The sequence below is a fragment of the Osmerus eperlanus genome, chromosome 6 (genome assembly GCF_963692335.1).
Source record: "Osmerus eperlanus chromosome 6, fOsmEpe2.1, whole genome shotgun sequence".
Taxonomy (NCBI): Eukaryota; Metazoa; Chordata; class Actinopteri; order Osmeriformes; family Osmeridae; genus Osmerus; species Osmerus eperlanus.
Genome location: NC_085023.1, coordinates 5115356 through 5140445, shown reverse-complemented (window position 1 = coordinate 5140445; position 25090 = coordinate 5115356). Strand labels below are relative to the sequence as shown.

Genomic DNA, 25090 nt, shown 5'->3' with positions numbered 1-25090 from the left:
ATGACCTCCCCTAACCCCCAGCGCCATGACCTCCCCTAACCCCCAGCGCCATGGCCTCCCACCCCCACCAAGGTCCACTCCTCCTCCACAACAGAAGAACACACCCTGCAATGAGCAGTTTAAACCCATAACACCGTATTTACAGAGGGAAAGGCACACAGACCAAACCTTATACACATGCTTCAACTGTAATGAAATGTACATTCAAACAACACAAATAATTAATTCTCATGTTTCAGGTTGGAAGATAAGGTGTAATTTACTATGTGAAGCCTATGGCCCATGTTTTAAAATTACTATATTGTGTGATATATGTATGTGTGCTATATTGATCTTGCATGTTGTTGGCTAGGTGCATTAACATAAATCACCATGTTGCCACACTGGAAAAACAACTGCAGAAAGAGCCCTCCACTTACAAGACGGCCATCTAGGTCAAACATGTTTAAGTAGGTATCACCCATTGTCTCAACAAGCTGTGGAATGAGCAATCTTGCAAGGTTAGGCAAAAAATATTTTGCCCCTTAAAAATAAATCAATACTTCATCACAGTGAGTCATTATTGCGGCGCACTTCCAAGTTGAGAGAGCATCATGTTTTTCTGTTCAACCAATAAGTGCACAGAACACCCCCCTCCCTCCCTAACCCCTTTGCCCCCCCCTCCTGCTCTTCTCACCTTTACTCTTGCCTCCCCTCCCCCATCTCTCTTTTTTTCCTGAGAATACCAACCTAACCATTTCCAAACCATCCATTTGTGAAGTGCTCACTGCTCATTGCGCATTCTGCTCTCTCTCTCCCTCCTCCTCCTCCTAGCGACGGGGGGGGGGGGGGGGGGGGGGGGGCAGGAAGGGGGCTGAAGAGGGCTGGTGGTCAGGGTCTCGTTGGGGCTTTGTCATGGAGGCTTTTTAGGGAGCAGAGAGGGCATCTACTTGGGAACCTTCCTCAGCTCTGCCAGGACCCAGATGGCGAGCGAGAGGAGGGCGACGGAGCCTGATTGGTGGGTAGCTGCCAGGGGGGTGGGCACATACAGCAGCAGGGTACTGATGCCCAGGGCAACCTGAAACCCCACACCCAGACAGGGCCGACAGTTAGTACTTTTATACCTTTAATTGTGGTATGTTTTGTGGCTCATTGGCATTATTAATTGAAGTGAAGTTGTTTGTATGCAGTATGTAGCGTGTAGAGTAGATACTTTATTGTGTGAATAGTGTGCACTATGTGATGTAGTGTATGTGGTGTCTAGAGTAAGTAGTGTGTACTATATAGTGTAGAGTAGTACTTTGGTATAGAATAGTGGTCTTCAACCCTGGTCCTCAGGGCCCACTGCCCTGCATGTTTTAGATGTTTCCCAGCTCCAACACACTTTAAACTTTTAAAAGTTAGGAGCACCAGCAAATATTGACCGCAAGTTAGTTCCCCGTAACGTGACAACAGAGGGCATTGACAAGAAGTGATTGACGGCTTATTTGAACCAATCTAAAATCTGTATTAAAGTTAATAACGTAAAGATGAAGTTTAACTGGTTATGTGTCGTTGGATAGAATGTTACATTGGTTACTGTATCAGCTCACAGCAGGCACGTTCTGTACCGTTTTGTAAAGAAATTAAAACAGGTCGCACCATAACGATTGTTTGCACTCGCACAAATGCTCCCAAATATATTTTGAGGTTGCAGAGATACAATTTCGGGAGCATATGCGACCAAAATGGTTGCAATTTTAAGCCCTGCCACTGGTCTAGAATGTACTGTATAGTGTGTAGAATAAGTAGTGTGTTCTATCGTGTGTCGAGTTTGCACTATGGTGTATAGTCTATAGTGTGTGGAGTACGTAGTATGGGATGTATAATGTGCAGTGTCTGAAGTGAGTGTGTAATGTGTAGTGTGTGCTAGGTCGAGTGTTTGTGAGTACCTGTCCATAGGCCATGGCTGTCAGCAGGCTGATGGCGATCTTAGCCCTCCGCGGTAGTCTCATATTCCTGGAGAACAAGTAGAGACCTGTGATGGCTGTGAGGGAGGAGATGGCCTGGAGAGAGGAGAGCACAGATGGGGAGAGGAGGAGAGGAAAATGGAGAGGAAAAAGGGGAGGAGTGGAGAGCAGAAGAGGGGAGAGGAGATGAGAAGATGGGAGAGGAGCAAAGAGGGGATATCTATATTAGTAAGATGGATAATGGCTATCCATCGACGACATCAAACAAAACTAATTCCTCAATTGGTTAAATTCATAAAACCGAGGGGAAACAGCAACAACACAGGCTCGCTAAGGACATCATTATGGAAGCTATGGAAAAACACCCACTGAGGGCATTATTCAGCAATGAACAGCTGGTGGGCATTCTCCTCTGATTGAAAATCCCGAACCAGAAGGGCCTGTACAACATGGAACCTGTCTGTCAGCAGTTGATGGTGCTTCTCAGGGCAGTGACCCCCCCCCCGCCCCCCCCCCCCCCTCCCCCCCATCCAGGCAGACTCACCAGCACCCGGTGGTCAAACTGAACAGTGGTGGGGTTCTCAAAGAAGTTCTTGAGGGTGGGGGAGAAGGCCAGCAGGTCATCCGGGAGCCAGCGCTCTCCCATCTTGGGGAAGGAGTTGTAGACCAGCCCTGCGTCCAGCCCCGCCACAAACGCACCTGCACACCAGCACGGGGTCAGACCTGGGATTTCAAAACCCCCTCCTTCTCACCTCTGCAGTATCAGTACGCACGCACACATGCACACAGCTGACCTGAGAGAGCAGTGAGGAAGACGAGTCCTCCTGTTCCCTTGGCAAACCTTCTTAGCCGAGTCAAACGTTGGGTGTCAGCCAGCTGAGAGAGAGACCAGGAAAGAGAGAATGTGGGAGTGAGAGAGACAGGGAGAATGTTGAAGTGAGAGAGACATAAAGAGAGAAGCATCGGGAAAGAGAGAGGGGGAAGGAGGGAGATAGACAGAATGTGGGAGGGGGAGACAGTAAGAGAGAGAAGCATGACAGAGAGAGAGAGAGAGGATGAGGGAGAGACAGAAGAGAAAGAGAGTGTGGGAGAGAGATCGAAAGAAAGTGTGGGTGTGAATGAGATTGGGGAAAAAAGACAGAAAGAAATATAGAAAGAAAGTGGTGGAGAGACAAAGCGAGAGCCATAAAAGAGGGATAGTTATTGTACTGTAAAACATAAAATCAATCAAATGCTGAATGTTGCGTGTGCAAGAGCTCAGGGGAGTGTTGAACTGGTGTGCATGTGTATACATGTTCATGGGCGTGTATATCTTTTATAAAGTGTGTGTGTGTGTACATGTGTGTGATGTTCTTTATGTTCATGGGTATGTGTGTGTTAATATGGTCAATGCGTGTGTAAAATGTAAAATATTAAATATATGTTTGTGTGTGCACGTGTGTGTTATACAACGCGCATGTGTGTGTCTGTTATCCATTGTCTGTGTGTGCGTGTATGTGTGTGTGCGGTAGCAGGTACCTTGTGAGCAGGCAGCAGCAGAGTCAGTCCGGTCCAGAGGCTGGCACAGTACAACAGCAGAGCCGAGCCCAGGTGGGCTGACAGGCGGTACTGACTGACCCTCGGGACGTCATACGACTCTGGCTTCTCCTCCAGGCCGCTTTTCACCATGTACCATCCTAGGAGCCCCTGGAGCCCGGCACACAGAGCCTTCAGAACCTGGCCATTCTCCACGCAAGCCTCTCTTTTCCCTTCTATCTCACACATCTCAACGTGAGAGGACAATGAGCACTTCTCTAACATGTAAGTCGGTGCTCTCTCTGTCTCTCATTGCTCAAATCTGTTTCAGTAGGTGCGTTAGACTTCATGTAGAACCGGCGTCGCCTGCAGCCGCCTGCAGCCCGGCTGACGTGAAGCAGCCAATGGCATTCTCAGCTTCAAGTCAGCTGGCTGTCAGCGCCGCCGGCGCTGCATGAAGTCGAACACAGGTATTGTCTCTCACTGTCTCGCCACGTCTCCTCCCCCCTGTCTTCCACCCGTCTCTCACTGTCTCACCCGCTCTCCTCTCCCTCCTCTCTCCAGCCGTCTCTCCCTGTCTCATGCCCCCTCCTCTCCTCTCTCCAGCCGTCTCTCCCTGTCTCACGCCCCCTCCTCTCCTCTCTCCAGCCGTCTCTCCCTGTCTCACGCCCCCTCCTCTCCTCCAGCCGTCTCTCACTGTCTCACGCCCCCTCCTCTCCTCTCTCCAGCTGTCTCTCCCTGTCTCTCGCCCCCTCCTCCTCTCCATCCGACTCTCACTGTCTCACGCCCCCTCCTCTCCTCTCTCCAGCTGTCTCTCCCTGTCTCTCGCCCCCTCCTCCTCTCCATCCGACTCTCACTGTCTCACGCCCCCTCCTCTCCTCTCTCCAGCTGTCTCTCCCTGTCTCTCGCCCCCTCCTCTCCATCCGACTCTCACTGTCTCACGCCCCCTCCTCTCCTCACCTGGAAGAATACAAAGCCACAGAGGCCCACCACCCGTCCCTTCATGGACCTGTTGAGGTAGCCCTTCCTCCAGAAGTAGATGGTGGGCAGGACGTAGGCCAGGCCCACCAGACGCCCCCACATCCTGTGGCCCCACTCCATGAAGAAGATGAACTTGAACTCTGGCAGTGTCATGTTGTGGTTCATTCTGCCGACAGACAGGGGCGCCATGAGACACACTAGGCCACAGAAACACCACTGTGGTACGATTCATGCGGACACTGAATAGGCAAAGTGCATGTCTTATAAGGTCAATAAATTATTATCATTCATGCACCTGTCTGTCAGGATGTGTAGGGGGTTATTGTCAGATATCCATTCTAGCGTGTCAATCTCTGAATTGGTAAGCCTATCGAAAGCCTGTTGGTTTCTGGACAAGCAAGAAGTCAACATTACAAAAGCGGACTCACATCTTAAACTCCGGGAATTGCTGGTACTTAGCAAACTCTGCCTCCCACTCCGCCTGCGTCTGTGGAGGCTTCATCTCTTTCACCAGGTGCCAGTCAACCATTGACAGACCTGACTCAGTCAACCTGATACAGCAAAACAGTTATCGTTTAGACATGCAAGCTCATAACTGAATTACTAGATCCAAAAACATGCAAACAAGTTAGTGGCTGAGCGGTTAGGGAATCGGGCTAGTAATCTGAATGTTGCCAGCTCGATTCGCGGCTGTGCCAAATGACGTTGTGTCCTTGGGCAAGGCACTTCACCCTACTTGCCTTGGGGGAATGTCCCTGTACTTACTGCAAGTCGCTCTGGATAAGAGTGTCTGCTAAATGACTAAATGTAAAATGTAAATGTAACAACCACACTACCTAATTGATAGGGGTTAATGCTAACAGGGCTCAAGTTTGATCAAAGGTTTGGCGTTAGATTAGCATACCTGTCAACGTTTTGGTATGTTGACTGGTATGGTAATAATTGTATATAGCTGGAAAAGTTATCCCTTACTTCTCAGCGTGAGAAATACAAGGTGCTTTATGAGAGCGTGTGAAATGGTTGAAATGCGTCTCACGGCGAATGTGTGATATTTGAGAGCCCTACAATAAATGTGTGTTTACCTTGTGACACCGCCCAACACCACCGCCCCGACAACCAGTCCGCTACAACCGAGCAACCACCGGCCGAGGATCCTGTTTGTAGCTGCATTGGGCACTGTAATTGCCGCTGTCGCTTGGGCGGGGGTCGCCCCACCCTCGGCTGTGATTGTGCCCTGTCCTCTCTTCATCAACCATTGTCGCATCGGGGGGATCCTCTGTTGTCATCACAGAGTGAGAAATGATTGTCAATTAAAGGATGCTACACTGCCTCACTCAATACAATCAGCTAGTTTCAAAAAGCTAGTGAAAACCTTGGCCAGTGATGAATTCACAAGAAAATAGTACAAAGTTAGCTAGCTATCATCAAACTTATTTTGGTACGACTTACTGACTACGTGACCCTGACCATGTAGCTAACGTTACACTATACTGATTAGCTAGCAAACGTTAGCCCAGCTAGGCTAACCAGCTAAATCATCTGACCTTCTTCGACTGACTGGCTGGGGTAAGTTAGCTGGGAAGCTAATAAGCTAACATTTGATAATCGGCCACATAGTGACAACAATCAGCTTGCCAAAATTTGGGTCACAAATTATCAGCAAATATGCAAAGTAGGATAAAATGGTATCAAAATATCGAAAGGCATTCGGCAATATAAACCTTCCATCTCACTCAGCTGAGTAAGATAGCTAGATGTCCAGAGCTACTGTAGCTACCTAGCTAACTTCAGGTATTGCAGATTTCTGTATGAAAAATGAACCTACATTTCTGTGTTGAAATCCGTTCCCAGCATTTTTGCAGCCACACAGTGCCACAGTCCGCAACGAAGACAGCAGCATTCTTTCTTTCAAGCCAACTCACTACTTTTACGTTATTTGTTGGAAATTATTTTCAGTGATCTCTCCTTACACAAGCATGATGTGTATTGGTCATGCAACGATTCAACTTTGACCTATGACGATCTAATAGAAAACAAATCGACATAATTTAAACGATGTTATATTACATAGTTTGGTTATTATACTACGTTAGAATAACTACTTGTATATTTTCGTTATTTAATGTACCTAGTTAGCCAGTTTGAGTCCTTTGAACATTTTTACGAGAATTACCGCATAATTCAATATCATCGACCAGACATTGCTAATCGAACGCGATGGTCAGCCGAAGAATTTATGTTGAAACAGTCGACGTTTTGACGGACTGAAAGGTAGAGAGCCAGACAGCTGGTTTTCCAGTTGCTTTAACGTTAACTTTACATTTAAGCGTTAGCTAAGTCTGGCAACTAGCCACACGCTGGTGCGATTCAAGTTAGTCTCATGGAGGAGATACATTTCGAGTGAGAGTTTTCACTTCCCGCCTTAGCTAGCTCAACCCACCATCCAAAGGTTACCAGACTGAATTGTATACAGTTAACCTATAATCTGACAACAGAGAACACTGTATGAACAATCATTTCCCTTCTGTATTTCCCTCACTGTGTGTACGTGCACGCGTGTGTGCTTGTGTAGATGGCAGACAGCTTCTTGATGGAGGTGTGTGTGGACTCGGTTGAATCAGCCGTCAATGCAGAGAGAGGAGGTAAGTGTATGGCCATAGACATAGAGTTCTTGCTGGAGTTAATAGTGTTTACTTATACTGCAGCCTACTTTCTGTTTCAGGTGCCAGTCGCATTGAACTGTGCTCCAGTCTTCTAGAAGGGGGGATCACGCCTAGCATAGGTCAGCCCACACACCCACATCTCAGAATCGAATAGTCTTTCATCGATTTGTCAAGGGTCTGTATTGATAAGGCTGCACTAATAGAACACCTTTTTCTTCAGTCCCATGGGTTAGAACGTATTTGCTAGACTTTGTGACATAATTACTTAGCTCAAGTTGTGTAAATGAATAAACGTCTACATCAAAGCAGAGAATGTTTAATATGGGGAGAACTGACACTCGGGAAACTTCCGGCTTCTGATTGCAGTTTCACTCTAGTTCCATATGAGGACGCTAACGGTCGAGTGCAGAATGAATGGAGGTCTATGGAGCCAGAGCCTGTTTAAGGATATTAGACATTCTCTGATGGAGCTATACCTCTCAAAATCCACTTTTCTCACGATATCATTTTTTTTCTAGTAATTTGAATGCTGAATTCGAAAGGGGAGGCAAAAAAAATACACACTGCTGGGTGTTAGATTTTTTTAAAGTCGCCTTTTGTTCTAAAAAGCATTGTCAATACACATGCTAAAAAGAGTTTTGGTTTGCTAATGTTGTTGCTAAAGTTGCTAATGCTCTGACATTCTGGTTCTGCTTCGGATGCCATCAAGCGGGATCTCTGGTCGTAGTCAGAGCCATAGAAAAAGAGAGTTGCGACACGCTTTGATCTCGTTGACACGTGATCACGTGGTTCAAGTAGCTCGCTGTAGTTCCAAAAACCCCAGAGCTAGAAATGGCTATGCTAGCTACCATACTGTACCATACTGTACATATCAAACAGTAGCCTAATGAGGACTATATTGTTCCACTTAACGTTTAACCTTCGACTGTTGAAGTAAATAGGACTTGTTAAAAAAAAAATATTCATCAGCCCACTTACAATTTACTAGCCTGGCTCTGCCCTCCTACGTACTTCCGCCCAATTTTGATTTTGCCTCTGTACTAGGTCTGAGATTTCGGTGTATTAGTCGGTTTTCAGAAACACATTTTTTGTAGTTCCAATCAGCGAACAGAGGGAGTGGCTGAGAACGATGACGTTGATGTCGTGCATTTGTTTGAGTTGTAGTTCAGTAATGGCGGCGGAGAAAGATGCGCGCGAAGCTATTCGGTCTGTTGTGGCAACGCTGCCGAATATCCATAAGTTAAAGCCGGAGCAAGAACAATCCTTGCTGAGTTTTGTTGGTGGCCATGATGTTGTGGCCCTCCTCCCCACAGGGTTTGGGAAAAGTTTGATTTTCCAGCTACGGCAGCTAGCTCCGTTACAGTAGTGGTGAAGGAGTTGGCTAAGGCGAACCCTAGCGATTGGTTATGGCAGATCAGAGTGGCTCTGAGCAGATCCAATAGCTAAAAACTTCAACAGAGTACCCGCCTTCAAGTAAGTTAACGCTTGTCAATGGAGCAATCCCAGACCTTCTGTACAAATGAAATGTACGAGGGTCTGGTTAGGACCAGGCTAACAATTTACCACATTAACAACACTTATATTTGTAGTACTTTATGCAAGTTGAATCTTTATCACCAGCAACTGCTCAATTTAAGACAAGAAAGGAGTTTGCTAAATAGAACAAAATATACAAGGCAACCAATGGCATTCAATAAAACATTTTATTGTACAATATGTCCAGTGTTCTTCAACTCCTTTTGTTTGTAGTGATCCGGTGATCTTCTGGCTATGATACACGTAGCCTACTCTCTAGCTAGCTACAGTAAAAGTGTTGCTTACATTAGATACTAGACCTACAGTCTAGCTCTAACTGCATTTAGAATCTAACAAGCTATATCTTACGATAAACTTAACCCTTTAAGCTGGCTATATAAAATACTACTAATAACAATTGATGTGGTGGTTGAAATATGAAAAAAATGCAGGATTTTCATCAATTTACCAACTAACTTGCTTCGAACCCCTTTATCTGCAATTCATTGTTGCTAGCTCTACTAACTAGGCTAATAAGAGAAGACTTACTTTGCATGCCAACAAACACCAATAACTAGAACTAATTTGACAGACTATTAACCAACTGACTTTTGGTAATGATACAAGTACTCTCTAGCTAACTTCAGTAAAAGTGTTGCTTACGTTAGATAGTCTAGCTCTAACTGCATTTAGAATCTAACAAGCTATAATCTTATGATAAACTTTATCTAAAGCTAGCTATATGAAATACTACTAATAACAATTGATGTGTGGTGGTAGAAATATGAAAAAATGCAGGATTTTCATAAATTTACCAGCTAACTTGCTTCGGAGACACTGAAAATGAATGGGGTTGAACGGTGGAAAATATAATGTTTGGAACTATAGGTCGCATGTGAAACACTTTACTTCCGCATTCCTCGATAACAATGGGAGTTTATGGAAGTGTCGCAACTCTCTTTTTCTATGGCTCTGGTCGTAGTCAGTCCTTCACTAACCAATCAGCATTCAGTAGCAGAATGCTAGCGTATTATGGGCAACAACGACTCACCCTGTAAGAAATCGAAAGGACATAAGTACTCGTTCATTCAACTTTCGACCTATAATCCATGTTTAACATGCAAAAGCTACAATCAAATCTGAGATTTCTCAACGACAATCAGGTGAAAGAGACACATTTAGCCGTTTAGCTCCATAGACTCCCATTCATTTTGCACTCGACCGCGATCACTCTCAGTGGAACTTTGGTGGAACTGCAACAAAATTCGGTACAATGGGGCTTAATAGGGAGTGGACAGGTTCTCCGTAGGCTCTGATCAAAGGCAGTCAGGGGCGGCGCCAGATAGTTTTTAATGCAGGTGCTGAGGGGGTGCTAGATCATTGACAGGGGGAGCTGCGCATATATATATATACTATTAATACATTTGCAATATTTTTGGGGGTGCTATCGGGGTGCTTTGGTCTTTGTTGGGTGTGCTGAAGCACCTGCTAGCCCCTCCCTAGCGCCGCCCATGACAGCAGTACAAAGCGGTTGATTGATGACCTTATAATTATACAAACCAAGCAAAAAAGCACAGTTTAGGGTTTGTCAATCTTGGTTCTCCTTTAACGTATTCAGATTGTAGAAGCACCACAGAGAGTTTTTTTCTCTCATGCACTTGTCAAAGGTATCACCTTGTCACTCACCAGTATTGCCTCCTCCCTCACTTACCCGCTCCGAAGTTCAATCTTGGGTCCCCCAACGCACTCGTCCGGCACAAGCCCATTATTGCTTAGTAATGAGTGTAACCAGTTCAAGTCATTTACGCGGCAAGCCAGCGGAAAGGGTTTGACCTCTGACCAGGCCTGCTACAGGTGGTGAAGCAGAACGTGAGAATCCCTGTGTTCGTCATGATCCGGCCCCGCGGGGGGGACTTCCTGTACTCGGACCGCGAGGTGGAGGTGATGAGGAGGGACATAGAGCTGGTGAAGAGCCACAGAGCTGACGGCCTGGTTCTGGGAGCACTGACTGAGGACGGCAGGGTGGACACAGGCCTCTGCATGGAGCTGCTGGGTAGGTTTGTGTGTATGTTTGTGTTTCCGTTTCTAAAGTGGGCCTATCTCAAAGCCTAGGTTTGTTTATGCTTTGGGGAAAAAAGGAAAACTGACAGCTACAAAGGCACCGTATGGCCCTCTGGGATTTTGTGTCTTAGAGGTGGCCTCATTAAAATCGGTATGGAGGGAGCTCTTCCTTTGCATTTCCATGTGTTCTCTCATTTCCAATCTCTCTTCAACAGCTGCTGTTCGGCCCCTGCCCGTCACTTTTCACAGAGGTAAAAGGACACAAAATTCAGATTTTTTGTTGAAGAGACTGACGTTTTTGTTTGGTTTCTGAGCAACACAGTCATTAGCATAGCACAAATGGACACTTCTAACAAGCAGCCAAGGAGATGTGTATGCTAGTTGTCTTGAGTTTGGACTAGGTGTTGTGTAATCAAAACAGGGTTCATCCTGAAATGTATGTATTCAACTCATTCAAACATTACCTACCGTACAAGTCTAATTAAATGAATTGGCATTTAAACATACAGGGCAGAATTCCTTCTCTCATGAATGGAGATTGATTTAATACACCAACATTTATTTGAATCATCTCAGACTTGCTTGATTAGGTAAAGTGGAGACACTGATTGGCCTTTATATCTACTCTCTTTCAGTGATGTACTCTTTGTGACTCTGTCCTCCTATTCATCACTCATGTGACCTTCTGTCCTGATTTTTGCAGCGTTTGACATGGTTCACGATCCTGTGGTTGCCTTGGAGACCCTGATATCACTAGGGTTTGAGCGCGTGCTAACGAGTGGCTGTGACAGCTCCGCTCTGGAAGGACTGTCTCTTATTAAACGGCTGGTGGAACAGGTGCGTGCGCAAGTATGTTAGTGTGTGTGTGAAGCCATTTTGTAGGATATATATATTTAAGTTATAAAATATGATAAAACACCTTTTTTTCACCCAACAGGCTAAAGACAGAATAATTATAATGCCAGGTTAGTACTGTGTTAATAAACTGAAATGAAGTGGACTTAGAAACATACAATGAGATGTTTGAATAAATATACAAGTCTAGAGTTTTGATAGACTAATTGCAATAGAAAATTGTTTTATAACTGTGTGTCAATATTCTGGTGGGTGTGTTTGTGTGAGACCAGGAGGTGGTATCACTGAACGGAACCTTCAGAGGATTCTAGAAGGTTCTGGAGCTCAGGAGTTCCACTGCTCAGCCCGCTCCAGTCAAGACTCAGCAATGAAGTTCCGGTAGGTTCCGTCTTCCAGTTCATACCTAGTTTTATTCTGTAGTCTGACGCTGCTACTAGACATCTATCTTTATTAACAATATGCTGGCAAGACTTCTGATGTATTTTTGTTGGCAAGTACTGAATGTGTGTTTGCGCTTTTGTCTGTGTCTTTGTCCCTGTTCTTCCAGGAACTCCTGCGTTAATATGGGAGCCTCTCTTGCGGCACCTGAGTATGGCCTGAAGGTGGCAGATGTGAGCAAAGTCCGCAATCTCAACGCCATCGCCAAGAATACGTTGTAGGTAGTGAAGTAGCCAATCATGTCCAGCCAATCATTGACTCCTGAATTATGTCTGTTTGCCCTCCAGGACAGAAAGTCCATAAAATGAAAACATGATCACTTCCTTTTGTATGTTTAGAGGCTTACACATGAGAATGCCTTGACACGTCGCAAAAAATGACTGCACTATAAACAACAAAAGAAAGTTTTGCGTACTCTCATCGTAAGCGTAACTTCGATTCCATGGAGCAACTTTATTGTTATCAGGGTTTAAAAAACAACAACTGAATGCAGTATAATACTCAGACATATTTTTAAGCCAGGAAACTGCCTCAGAAGAATATGTATGTGTATATGTCTTACATGCTCAAGTATACAGATTACAATGACATTGGTAGGAATAATTACATTTGAATAGTTTGTGTGTGGGTTTAGCATTCAGGTACCCATCATGGTACCAGATGTGATTTCCTGTTTCCTTACCCTGACAACCGTAGGAAGGCTGGTATTTCCTAAATGTGGTATTTTCAATGTATTTCAATAAATCAGAGTTGTGGTCACTGGGAGAGTGCTTTCAATTACTGGGTGTCACGGCGTGAGGTGGGGTTGGACCCAAATGCAGGGGAGTCGGCAGGCATGGCAGAAATAAGGGTTTTATTTTCTCAAAAACCGGAACAGATAGGGTACTCACACGGACAGGTATGGTAAGGACAGGACACAAAACAGAAACCTAAATACACAGAACCAAACGACACACAGGTGGACACAATAACGCTAACGAGAACAGATGAAGACAATGACAGGGAAACACTAGGGCAGGGCAAAAAACTGAAACCGGGGGGGGCACGGCTGTGGCCGTGACACTGGGTATGTTAGATTGACATACATATTTCTATAGAAATGGTTCCCTGTCATTTTAAAAGGTTCTGTACAATATATTGAATGAATTACTGAGGTAAAAGGACTCCTGGGTCTGGTATGAGTCAGTGGAAGCTCCAGCCCTCAATGGGGTCCCATGTTGTGTGAGCAGGGAGGGAAACGGATTCATAGTCACACACACGTTTTACAGTACCCCATTGTGGCATACACCGGGTTGAGACGCACACAGTTTAGGAGACATGGAGACAAAAGAACACAGACAAAACCAGACCATGACCTGGCTGTGAGGCGGCTGGTGTCGCTACACACGTCACACACAGGTTTTTTTCATGTTCTTTTCATTTTAAAATGAAAAGTGAGTGACTACCTGTGTGTGTGATCACACGTGTGTGACTACCGTGTGTGTGTGTGTGTATGTGACTACTGTACATGTTACCACCTGTGTGTGACGTGTGTACCCCATTGAGTGCTGGAGCTTCCACTGACTCATACCAGACCCAGGAGTCCTTTTACCTCAGTAATTCATTCAATATATTGTACAGAACCTTTTAAAATGACAGGGAACCATTTCTATAGAAATATGTATGTCAATCTAACATACCCAGTGTCACGGCCACAGCCGTGCCCCCCCCGGTTTCAGTTTTTTGCCCTGCCCTAGTGTTTCCCTGTCATTGTCATTGGCTGTGATATTGTTCTTTTCATTTTAAAATGAAAAGAGCGTGTGTGTGCTTTTGTTGTGAGCGAAATCCCCATTCCTATCATCAGATAATTGTCCTCTCAAGCGTTCTATTGATCTGGAGGGAGAATCTCCAGGGGAATTGTGATAAGATCCCCTCACGTCTGCGGTCGTCTTCTTCTCTGTGTGAAGAGGACCACTGAGAGGGGGTTAGGCCTTTAGGTTGTTTAGTGGCTGGAAGGTGGTTGTAAGGCACCAGTAAGGCTTGTGCGCCAGATAGGCCAAGTCAATTAGTTGGATTATTATTCTTTTTGGCTGTGATATTGTACAGGGATGAACATCAGGAACAAGGGTGATATTCACGTAAACACAAGCCAGTTAACGTTCATAGATTTGTAGTGAATTGGCTGACTGATGAATCCATGGTTCCCACAACTGTCCTAGTTAGCCTCTTAGCAGTCTATCTAACTTCCTAGTTTGCCTTTTACTGACTAACTTTTATAAGAAATGTTTATTAGTCTAACAGCATAACACACGTGTGCCTGAGCGACCACACTGAGAACACACATGCGCATGCAGGAGTGTCCAGAGAGAACATTTAAACTCCCCGGGCCGGCCCTCTCTGATTTGGAGCCCTAGGATACATTTTAGATTAGTTGAGACCCAGGATCCTCAGATGAGACCCAGGATCCTGGGGGCACCATGGTATTTAATGCTGAGCTGCAATGCATAAGCATCCTTTTCACGTATGTGTCGCCCTTATCCAGGTGGGAGATGGCGGTGTGTGCTGCCAGGGTGATGACATCATCCATAGATCTGTTGGGGTGGAATGCGAATGAAAAAGGGTCCAGGGTGTTAGGAAAGGAGTAGCAGATGTGGGATCAGATTAGCAGCTCGAAGCACTTCATCATGATGGAGGTCAGTGCTACAGGGAGGTTCAAGCAGGTGATGGAAGGTTCCAGCATTAAAGGGACCATCGTCTGTTTGAAACAGATAGGGGACTGCAGACAGGAAAGTTAATATGCTGGTGATATTCAGGCAAACCTCTCCTAATTTTGGCCCTATTGAACTCGCCAACCACATTAGACACTGCCTTAGCGGCAAGCATGAGGTCATGACCTCGTAAATGTCCTCCAGCGCTTTGATCTGTCTGGAGGGAGTATGTAGACTGCTGGGATTATCGCTCACTTCTCAAGGAAGGTAGAAGGGGCGTACTTTTACAGTTCAGAGCTCTAGGTCAGGTGAGCAATATGGTATAATTCCGAGGGGCAGGATATGCTCCAAGACCCACCAGGTTTGCCAGATTACAAAGTATTCAATTCAAACGGGCACTGCACTAGCAATTAATAATCTGTCATATTCCGCTGCACGATAAAAGAAAAGCAACACTGCTCTGTCGATTTAATGAGAGGGTGCATTTCTGGAAGTTCTTGCAGAGACCACCTGACATTTGCACCCTAGGGGGCCAGTAACCTTGTGAGACAGCCGGATTTGCGAGAATGACCACGTGAGAATCCATTTTGCAAGATCCAAATCATTGATTCATGCAAACCAATCAGTGTCCTATGAGGAATTACTGGCAGCTGTGGGAATGGTTGAAGTTAGCTTGTGATAGACAATAATTGACAAACGGTTCATCCATTCACCTGCCAATAATTTTTTGACGGCCCATTTCCAAACAATTTTCAAGAACAACTTCCCAGATGAATGAGTGGAGCAAACCATCTGGCAAGTCAGGTTAGGGGGCCAGAGCCAATCTGAGAAAATGTGAATGCAAAAACTTATGGGTAGCTGTTGGTATTATAACAGGGCAGAAAGCAATTTTTGTCATTGACTACCATTCAATAGTTTGTCTTTTTCTAAGTATGTATTATAGATCTTTACGGTGCAGGTGTCTGATACACTCAAGCTGAGCATCTCAGAGTACTGGACAAAGAATATAGGAATGGCAGGAAGGGCAGTTAAATAAGAATACAAATATAGGAGGTTTTACTCAAGAAACGTCAGGGGGTGTAATAGGGTGACAATCAACATAGCCTTTGCAAGCACAGGGAGGAGCGAATTCAAGGTGTTAGATAGCTTTTTTTTAGTCTTTAGATAGGGCTCCTAGAAATTGTAATTATTTGTAATCTTTAACTATTTTTAATTGATCAGTGGTTAAGGACAGACCTCTTCAGCTGTCTCTTTACTATTTCTGGTGAGTGGGCTTTACAAGCCAGAGCACCTTCACTAGCTCTGTACCTCTGCTGCATAACTAGCTTCACAAGCTTGCTGCTAAATGTTTCTTGTGTTCTATGATGCTGATTGTGTCCTATGGTGCTTCAGGTAATAAAGGTCCATTTAGGCAGGTACTTATAGGCCTCTTGTTAGTCCAATTTTCCAGTAGCTTGATTTTAAATGCTTAGTGTGTTTTGTAATACATACTGTATAATACTGAGCATTTCCCATGAGTAGCCATGGTGATGTCAGAGACTGATTGTATCAATCAATGAACACTCCACTCAGACAAGCCCGTCTGAGCTTGGGGAGAACATGCCCCCAGTACCAACACCACCACACATGGGAATCTAACCTAGCAGTGTGAAAGCCCTATGCCACTGTGTCACACTTCCTAGTTACCATTTTAGCAGACTAGCTAACTTCTTAGTCCGCTTTCTAATAGAAAAGCTGACCTCCTAGCTTAGGCTAGCTGATTTCCTACTAATCTCTGCTGTCCAGTAACTTCCTGATTGGACTTATTGCTGGGTCCCAGTTAAGGCCAGCTGACCTCTTGTGTGTCTGAATGGCCTTGTTGCTATTGCTGAGTCAGCTCTCCAGGAGTCAGCAGGATTCCATGTGTTGTTATACAGCCTGGTGTAATGATTGGCCAGCTGACACTGCCTGTAGGGAGAGGGTCACGCACCCATCAGGATATCCACACTGTCATCGTGATGTCCCTCTCAGGGTACTGAATGAATACAGGCTGAAGTAACCTCTTGTCTACCCTATTGCTGTGAAAGAATGAAGTCAATTGGTAAATACAAGTTCCAAACCAAATCAAAGTATTTATTACATATATCTAAGGTGCAGGTGTCTGATACACACAAGATGAGCATTTCAGAGGACTGGACAATGAATACAGGAATGAAGGGCAGTTAAATGGTATCACAATATGGTGATAGGGTGACAATCAACATAGCTGATGTAGGGGGCCAGAGCCAATCTGAGAAAATGTGAATGCAAAAACTTATGGGTAGCTGTTGGTATTATAACAGGACAGAAATAAATTTTTGTTGTTGACTACCATTCAAAAGTTTGTCTTTTTCTAACTATGTATTATAGATCTTTAAGGTGCAGGTGTCTGATACACTCAAGCTGAGCATCTCAGAGTACTGGACAAATAATTATATTACATTACATTTAGTCATTTAGCAGACACTCTTATCCAGAGCGACTTACAATAAGTACAGGGACATTCTCCCCGAGGCAAGTAGGGTGAAGTGTCTTGCCCAAGGACATAATGTCATTTGGCACAGCTGGGAATCAAACCAACAACCTTCTGATTAATAGCCCGACTCCCTAAACGCTCAGCCATCTGACCCCCATAATACATACCGGTATATAGAGTTTCTCTCCTGGACATGACAAAGGGTCATGTTCTCATGGGTATTGATCAAACTAAGTTTATTATATCCAGAACATTCAAAACTGTCTAAAAGTTATAAAGTAATCATTAGTTGTAATCTTTAATTATTGTTAATTGATCAGTGGTTAGTGACATACCTCTTCAAGGCCTACTCAAAAGCGTTGTACTCAAATTCAAGTTAACAATTGCAATCAAATTGTCAAATATATGTAAATTATGACATCCAGAGGTATTAGACACTCAAAGAAGGGCTGCACAGAATTGAGACAGAAGACTTTGTCACGCTCCTCATTTACATAAAGTTGAGAAAATCCAACTTGCAACGCTCCGCTCCGCTCGCCTTCCCACAATGCCCTACGCGAGCGTCAACGCCTGGTTTCATTGAAAATGAATTGGAAGCCGACGCCGCGCGCCACCCGCTCCGCCGCAGTGTGAACGCACTGTTACGCCTGGGACATACTGGCTGCGAAGCGCCTGGACGCGCCGCGCAGCGCCACGATCGGCTACGATCGGCTACGACTGAGCAAAAGCTGTTCACACCAGACGCGCATTTCTCTGCGCCGGTCACCAAGCCTTTCAGCCAGGCCCGGGGTGGGTAATCGGGAGAATCGGGAGAGTTCCCGTGGGCCGCTTCACTTTTGGGCCGGTGGGCCGCTTAGCTTTTGGGCCGGTCGAGGTTTTTGTTGTTGTTGACATTTGCCACGTTAGTCTATCTTCTCTTAAAATAGGCTACACGTGTTCTGCATTTTGACATCGCAGCCTCTACATGGGTTGTACCATGTGAGGGAGTTCTCCCCTCTCAAATAGAGTTGGTTGGGTCCATAGCCCGTCTTTTCCAAAAAGTTTTCTCAGATAGCCTACCGATAGCTGGGCCGGGCGGCCCTACCGCAACAATACGCGTCAGGGAGGATGGATGGGAGCAGGGCCGGAGTGATGGCATCACTAGACAAGGTTTTACCAATTGAAAAACGGTTTATTTTACATAAAGCTCAAAAAACTATTTTGCACCCCAACATGCACGCTCGCATTAAGTGTGGAATTCCCTTTCTAGCATCAGATCAAACCCAGAATACGTTGTTGGTTTGGGCTGAGACCCGAATGTTTACACCGTCTGGCTCCGTGCCTGATTAACACTCGGATCGTTAATCAGTCTCAAAATTGGTATCAATATAAAAAATACGATCCCTTTCTGTAATCATGATCCCCCCCCAGAAAAGTTCACCCCCAGTCAAAGCAGGCTGCATCCGGTCCTGTTTGGTATACAAAAAAAAGTGGGCCGGTCTTGGGCCTGAAACTCCCGGGCTGATAAGTGGTCCCACTCCGGCCCTGCTTTCAGCTATATCCCAGCATTGATCCTTATCTACGTTGTCCTTGTAAAATTGTTGCTGGGGGTCATACAACAACTCCCTGTGCTTTTCAACTTCGAGAATTCATGTGATGCTGATTTTAGAAATCGACTTGGGAGTTCTCTCTCGGTAGGCTATGTCTGCACGCGTGTGTGTTGTGTGCAACGCGTGACAACTCGTTTCTCTCAAACAAACAAAACAACTACTGGCATGCTAGCTCAACGGATCAATCCGTTTATTTTCATTCGTTTTCATCAGGGTAACCACATGTAAAGGACGTTCGTTACCAACATTGTGTAATTATAAAGTCTACAACTTTACAAATGTTCACCGTAATCTACAATTAATGGAGTAAAATCTTAATAATATGTTTTTTTATTCAAATATATCAACTAATATGGTGTATTTCATCATCCTGCAGCCGATTTCGCAAGCGTCTCGCGAAACAATTCGACCAGCTGCCGAAACGATCGCTGCAGATCGCAGGCGATCGCAGGCAATCGTGGCGCTTCGCAGCCAGTGTGGTCGGTCCCATTTGATAACATGGGCGCGGAAAGAAAAAAGGATGCGCTTCCAGGCGCGTCGCAGCAGATCGCAGGCAGTGTGTCCCAGGCGTTACGGTGCGTGTCCACTACAGCGGAGCGGCGCGGAGCGTCGGCTTCCAATTAATTTTCAATGAAACCAGGCGTTGATGCTCGTGTAGGGCATGGTGGGAAGGCGAGCGGAGCGTTGCAAGTTGGATTTTCTCAACTTTATGTAAATGAGGAGCGTGAAAACGCTAGCGTTGGCCAATCGGATTGGTTTCTTGTTTCTTGTAACGTAGCAACTGTTGCTCATGGTAAACATGTCTAGGTTTTACAATTTCAAGATGGAGGAGAAACTTATCGTATGTGTCTGCACACCCAGTTCTGTTCAGAACAAAGTTACGTAATGTGACGAGCCTGAATTTAAAGATTACATTAAACTAATAATGCATGGTGCAGCCTACAAACGACTGGTTGAGTGACCAGTGGCGTAACATGTATTCTACTGTAATCTTGCACTAGTAAAAATTCAGTATTAATGTTGTGTAAAAGTGGTATTTTGATCGATATTGTGAGTACATGAACCTAAGTCTGCACGCTTGGCCATGACTACAACAGTGACCTTAGAGAACTACAACTCTGTATTAACTTGTCTAACACGCCCCCGAGCGTGGAGTACTGTGGGAAGGCAAGAGGTGCAGAGCGTTAAAAAACGCTGCAGTGGACACGTACCGTTAGTTCACGTCGTATTTACCAAACCTGCAGTTCATCAGTTCAGTTCAGTTAAGGACTCTCCGCCACACCCCGAGTCCATACCCGGTAACTATACATGCACCACCCACATCAGCTCATTCACCATTCCTTGCATCCCCTAATCACACTCTCATCCTCCCAGGACGCCAGGCTCGGCTCTGCTACCAGCCTCAGGCTCGGCTCTGCTACCAGTCTTTACCACAATGCATTAGGCTTGGCTTTGCTACCAGCCTCCTTCACCATCGGGCTCGGCACTGCTACCAGCCCTGCTTCAATAAAAGCTATCTATTCAATCTATGGTGTGATTACTGAACTCGTGAAAACCTTATTAGGCTATCTTACGGACTGGCAAAGCTTGACAGTCCATTGTCATCTAAACGCGTCTTTTCAGAAATATAGATAGCCTACTGAAAAAAATCTAGTTTACATTCTACTGCAGTGCTGGTGGTGTGCCTGCTTAGGTAAGCAATTGAGAGGGCTATTAAATCAATTCTAAATCATCAATGGGTGACCCTCAAACTGAAGTGCCAATGCTGTTTAAAGATTGGAGGCCCTATTTTAACGATCTGAAACGCAAGTATCAAAACGCAAAGCGCAAGTAACTTTGTGGGCGGGACTCCGGCGCTGTTGCTATTATACCGGCGGGATAAATGACTGCGCCTGGCGCAAATCTAAAATGTGTTGGTCTGAAGTAGCTACATTACTAATGGGTGTGGTTTGGGCGTAACGTGCAATAAACCAATCAGAGCGGCATCTCACATTCCCTTTAAGAGCATGCACGCTTCTTCCATGGCGGATTGCTATGATAACGGCGGATTAGCCATTTTACCTTCCTGCAAAATGAGTCATCCAAACTCACAAGGCTCCTACATTGCATAGACGCATAGGCGAAAATCCCGGGGGGGACAGGGGGGACACGAACCCCACATCCTGGGAAAAATATGATTTGTCCCCACCAATAAATCACTGTAAACATAAATATGTAATTTCAATAATATTAATTATACGCAATGAAAGCGCTTAGCTGATTATGGACACAATGGCGTTTTTTTTTTTTTACTGTGCTATGTGTTACAGCAGTAATGTTGGTATCCCCTCAGGGGTCTTATCTTGCCAATATAATTCACCTACACACCCCCTTCCGGTCTCTTAGATCTATTAACCAAAATCTGCTATCCACGCCATGCACTCGTCTGAAGACATGTGGGGATAGAGCTTTTGCCCCTATGGCACCCAGACTCTGGAATGCTTTGCCAACCAGCATTAGGTTTGCTGAGAATGTTGAGAGTTTTAAGGGACAATTGAAGACTCACTTGTTCAGGTTAGCTTTTGAGTAATCTCTGTCTTTGGTCTATTGATAATTTTTATCAGTTTTTATTTTATTTTTTATTATTAGACTTTTATGTTATATTGACAATGTACATTTAAAGCACTTTGTGACCCTTTCTGTGAAAAGCACTGTATAAATACATTTTACTTACTTACTTACTTACTTACTTACAGTTGACCGTTCAGGGACCACCGTTTTGGGTTTATACTGTGCCTGTTGTGTCGATGTTGCTGGGAGTTCTGTTCAGTGTAGCTGTAGCCTGTGTGTTTAACCTCTCTGCACACACACACACACACACTCTTGCCTCCGCTGAATTACCCCTTGCTAATAAAGGTCACCACCATGTCAGCAGATAATGGGTGTTAAGTCTGTGTAAACAGTCTGGAGGTTCTGGAGGAACCATGAATGGATTTCTAGTAATAGAGTATAGAATATCCTTTGAAGGCTTATTAAAAACTTGGAAGTTAATTATGGGTTTATAAGCAGGTAATGTCTGTGTTGTTCTAACACATCCTGTTGTGTCTAACCATGTTAAGATACTTAGCAGCATTCCAGCTGACACAACATATTGCTCTGTGAATGACTATTGTTTGATTTCTTCTTAGTTCCCATTGCCGAAGACAGTTTGCTGGCATTCAAGATTCACCAGGTCCAGTAGAAGTTTGCAGTTTCACCACAGGGCTACACCGAATCATTGTTTAGTCAAGCACTAAGAGAAGACTACCAGCGGGCTCAACTTGATGCAGTATATTATATCGACATGTATAATATGAATGATTTCCAGATTTGATTTAAGAGTTTACCCCCTGGCTTCTCATTTCATGCTGGCTGAATATGAGCATCTCTGGTACGGCTCTCTCTTGGTTCAAGCTCCTCCTCTGGAGGGGATCCACTTCACCACCCCGACCCCTCGTTCCTCGAGTCCCACAAGGACCTGAGCTTATACCCCTTTTCTTCTCCACCTACACCAGATCACTTGGCTTGCTCTTTCAAATCCCGAGGCTTCTCTTTTACCGCTGCTACTCTGTGGACACGCAGCTGTTTCCGGTGCTCCGCCCCCCCCGAATCAACAAAAGAATCCAGGCTTGTCTGGCACACGTGTCCTCGAGGAGGTCCTCTCACGACCTGAAACGGAATCCCGACAAGAGAGAGCTGCTTTTCATCCCTGCCACATCCTCCCTGCGACTGCCTTTCGCTCGGCAACAAACCAAGGCGTCAACCTCGATGACAACCTGGATTTCAAGAGACATGCGGCTCGTGACTTAGACTTGCCGGTGTTCTCTACACAACATCCAGAGTGCTCCATACAGCTGTTCGTCCAGGCTACTTTAACTCCCCAATCTGTCTGCTCCGACTGCCTTCTCGCTGGGCTACCGGCATGTGATCTGAAGATCATCTGCAATGCATCCACCCCCCTAATCTTCAAGCTCCCCAAGTACTCGCACACAACTCCTCTGCTAAGCTTGCTGACTGCTGGTCGCCGCTTGGATCAGGATCAGCCCTGAGCCTCACCCAAGCTGTGGCCAACAAGACAGGTCCTCCATACATCCAGGACAGCTGTACAAACTGACTGTGGCTCTCCGCGCTGCGACATCGGGTCGTCTCGCGATCCTTGCGCGGAGAAATAAGGGTCCTCAAATGGTCCCCATTCAACTACACACTTTCCATCCGTAGGGTTTTTCCAAAGGGGTCTCAAGATGCACCCCTTCATACTTCACCTTGATTAACTACTCTTTTGACTGGCCTATACCAAAACCAAAATGTGAGAAGCTAGCAGTGATTTTCTGTTAACAGTGGGATGGATGTGGCTGAAATGAGAATGAGATGTTCTCTACTGTGTGAGGGTATGTGTGGCCTTCAATTATTGTGTTTATAGCACGTCTTTGTGCCAGTGTGTGTATGCCCGTATGCAAATGTGTGTGTATGTCTATCATAGTTCCCAGCTTGCCAGCAATCAATGTCTCCCTCTCCTAGCCCCTCTCAGTAGTTCCGACTCGAACAAACTGCTCCCTAACAACACTGATTTGGCTGCCTTCCATTTCCTCCTCTGTGCCAGCCTAACAAGCAGTTGCCACCCTGACGTTCACTGGATTGGACTGGAACACTTAGAGCAAACCTAGGAAAGAGGGGAGAGAGGGGAGAGAGCGAGAGGCAGAGCAAGAGGCGAGGAGGGTTAGCACACAAGGACTTAATTAGACCACCCCTTCTACTCCCCCTCTTTCCTCCATCCCATTTTTTCAATCTTCCCTTCTCTCCTTTCATCCCCCTTTTTCATGCTTTTTCCTTCTTATTTCTTATTCCTATCTTGGCCCTCTTTTTTTTCTTATCTTTTTCCTTTCCCTCCTCCTCCTCACCCCTCCTCCTCCTCCTCCTCCTCCTCCTCCTCCTCCTCCTCCTCCTCCTCCTCCTCCTCCTCCTCCTCACCCCTCCTCCTCCTCCTCCTCCTCACCCCTCCTCCTCCTCACCCCTCCTCCTCCTCCTCCTCACCCCTCCTCCTCCTCCTCCTCCTCCTCCTCACCCCTCCTCCTCCTCCTCCTCACCCCTCCTCCTCACCCCTCCTCCTCCTCCTCCTCCTCACCCCTCCTCCTCCTCCTCCTCACCCCTCCTCCTCCTCACCCCTCCTCCTCCTCCTCCTCACCCCTCCTCCTCCTCACTCCTCCTCACCCCTCCTCCTCCTCCTCCTCCTCCTCACCCCTCCTCCTCCTCACTCCAAGCCAGAGCTGACTTCAAAGTTCTACTACTAACCTACAAATCTCTGCATGGATTGGCACCACTGTACCTCTCCGGTCTCCTTGCACCCTATTGCCCCGCAAGGACACTTAGATCTCAAGATGCCGGCTATCTGGTGGTTCCCAAAATTAAGAAAAAAACAGCTGGAGGTAGGGCGTTCTCATATAGAGCGCCTCTTCTCTGGAATAAACTACCCGTCTCAATTAGGGAGTCTGATACTGTTTCGACGTTTAAAATTAGGTTAAAAACGTTATTGTTTAGTCAATTCTACGACTGTTAAAGGTAAGTATGTTACTACTTGGAGGCAACGGGGGACGGGTTGTTTCCATCCTTATTCTTTAAGTATAACTTATTTTAGAGTTCTCTTCCCCTGGAACAGATTTCATGTTCCAAATGAGGGGGGCTGTCGCTGTCTTGGTGTGTGGGGTTGCATCAAATTCCCCTTTTTTGCTCTGTTAAATTGCTGCACCAGTCCACACTTGACCGGTGGGGATCTCATTCTATTATGACTGTAACTGTTAGCTGTTCCTGGCATTCTCTAATCCCTGCTCTCCTCTCTCTGTCCCCCCCCACACACATCCCTTGTGGTGTGGGGGGTTTGAGTTGTCAGCACCTGCCTGGTCGTCGGTCAGCCAACGCTGGACCTGGTCGCGAGTCTCCCGGTCCTGTCCTACATCTATAAAGTTGAATAATGGATTTTGGTGTTTTAAAAACCCATCGACACTGTATGACTATGTTTAGCCTGTGTTCTGCTCCTCTCTCCCACCAACCGTCTCTGGAGGAGGGGATCCCTCTCTGAATTGCTCCTCCCAAGGTTTCTTCCATTTTTTTTCTCCTGTTGAGAGTTTTTTGGGAGTTTTTCCTTGTCTTCCTTGAGGGTTTAGGTTGGTTGAGGGGCAGTTCTATGGGCATATGTGAAGCCCTCTGTGACATGCTTGCGTGTAAAAAGGGCTATACAAATAAATTTGATTTGATTTGATTTGACTCCTCCTCACCCCTCCTCCTCCTCCTCCTCCTCACCCCTCCTCCTCCTCCTCCTCCTCCTCCTCCTCCTCCTCCTCCTCCTCCTCCT

General features: G+C 45.7%; 2 protein-coding genes across 4 annotated transcripts; one reads left to right on the top strand and one right to left on the bottom strand.

Annotated features, from left to right (window-relative positions):
* Positions 1–49: 49 nt before the first annotated feature.
* On the bottom strand, positions 50–6436 carry LOC134021984 (cytochrome c oxidase assembly protein COX15 homolog). Its single transcript, XM_062463120.1, has 9 exons — positions 6250–6436; positions 5507–5700; positions 4853–4975; positions 4404–4590; positions 3447–3614; positions 2723–2804; positions 2473–2627; positions 1911–2024; positions 50–1057 (listed from the first exon to the last, which is right to left on the bottom strand). The coding sequence occupies exons 1-9, from the start codon at positions 6322–6324 to the stop codon at positions 926–928; spliced, it is 1230 nt and encodes a 409-aa protein (XP_062319104.1). The 5' UTR covers positions 6325–6436; the 3' UTR covers positions 50–925.
* A 174-nt stretch (positions 6437–6610) lies between these two features.
* On the top strand, positions 6611–12715 carry cutc (cutC copper transporter homolog (E. coli)). 3 transcript variants are annotated; one of them, XM_062463121.1, is made up of 9 exons: positions 6611–6695; positions 6997–7066; positions 7147–7206; positions 10446–10667; positions 10879–10914; positions 11367–11500; positions 11601–11628; positions 11791–11896; positions 12066–12715. In XM_062463121.1, exons 2-9 carry the CDS (start codon positions 6997–6999, stop codon positions 12175–12177), a joined length of 768 nt encoding a protein of 255 aa, XP_062319105.1. In that variant the 5' UTR covers positions 6611–6695; the 3' UTR covers positions 12178–12715. The 3 variants fall into 3 exon arrangements, with proteins under 3 accessions (XP_062319105.1, XP_062319107.1, XP_062319106.1); XM_062463123.1 differs by having other exon boundaries at positions 6618–6695; positions 10446–10655; XM_062463122.1 differs by having other exon boundaries at positions 6648–6873.
* Positions 12716–25090: the final 12375 nt, after the last annotated feature.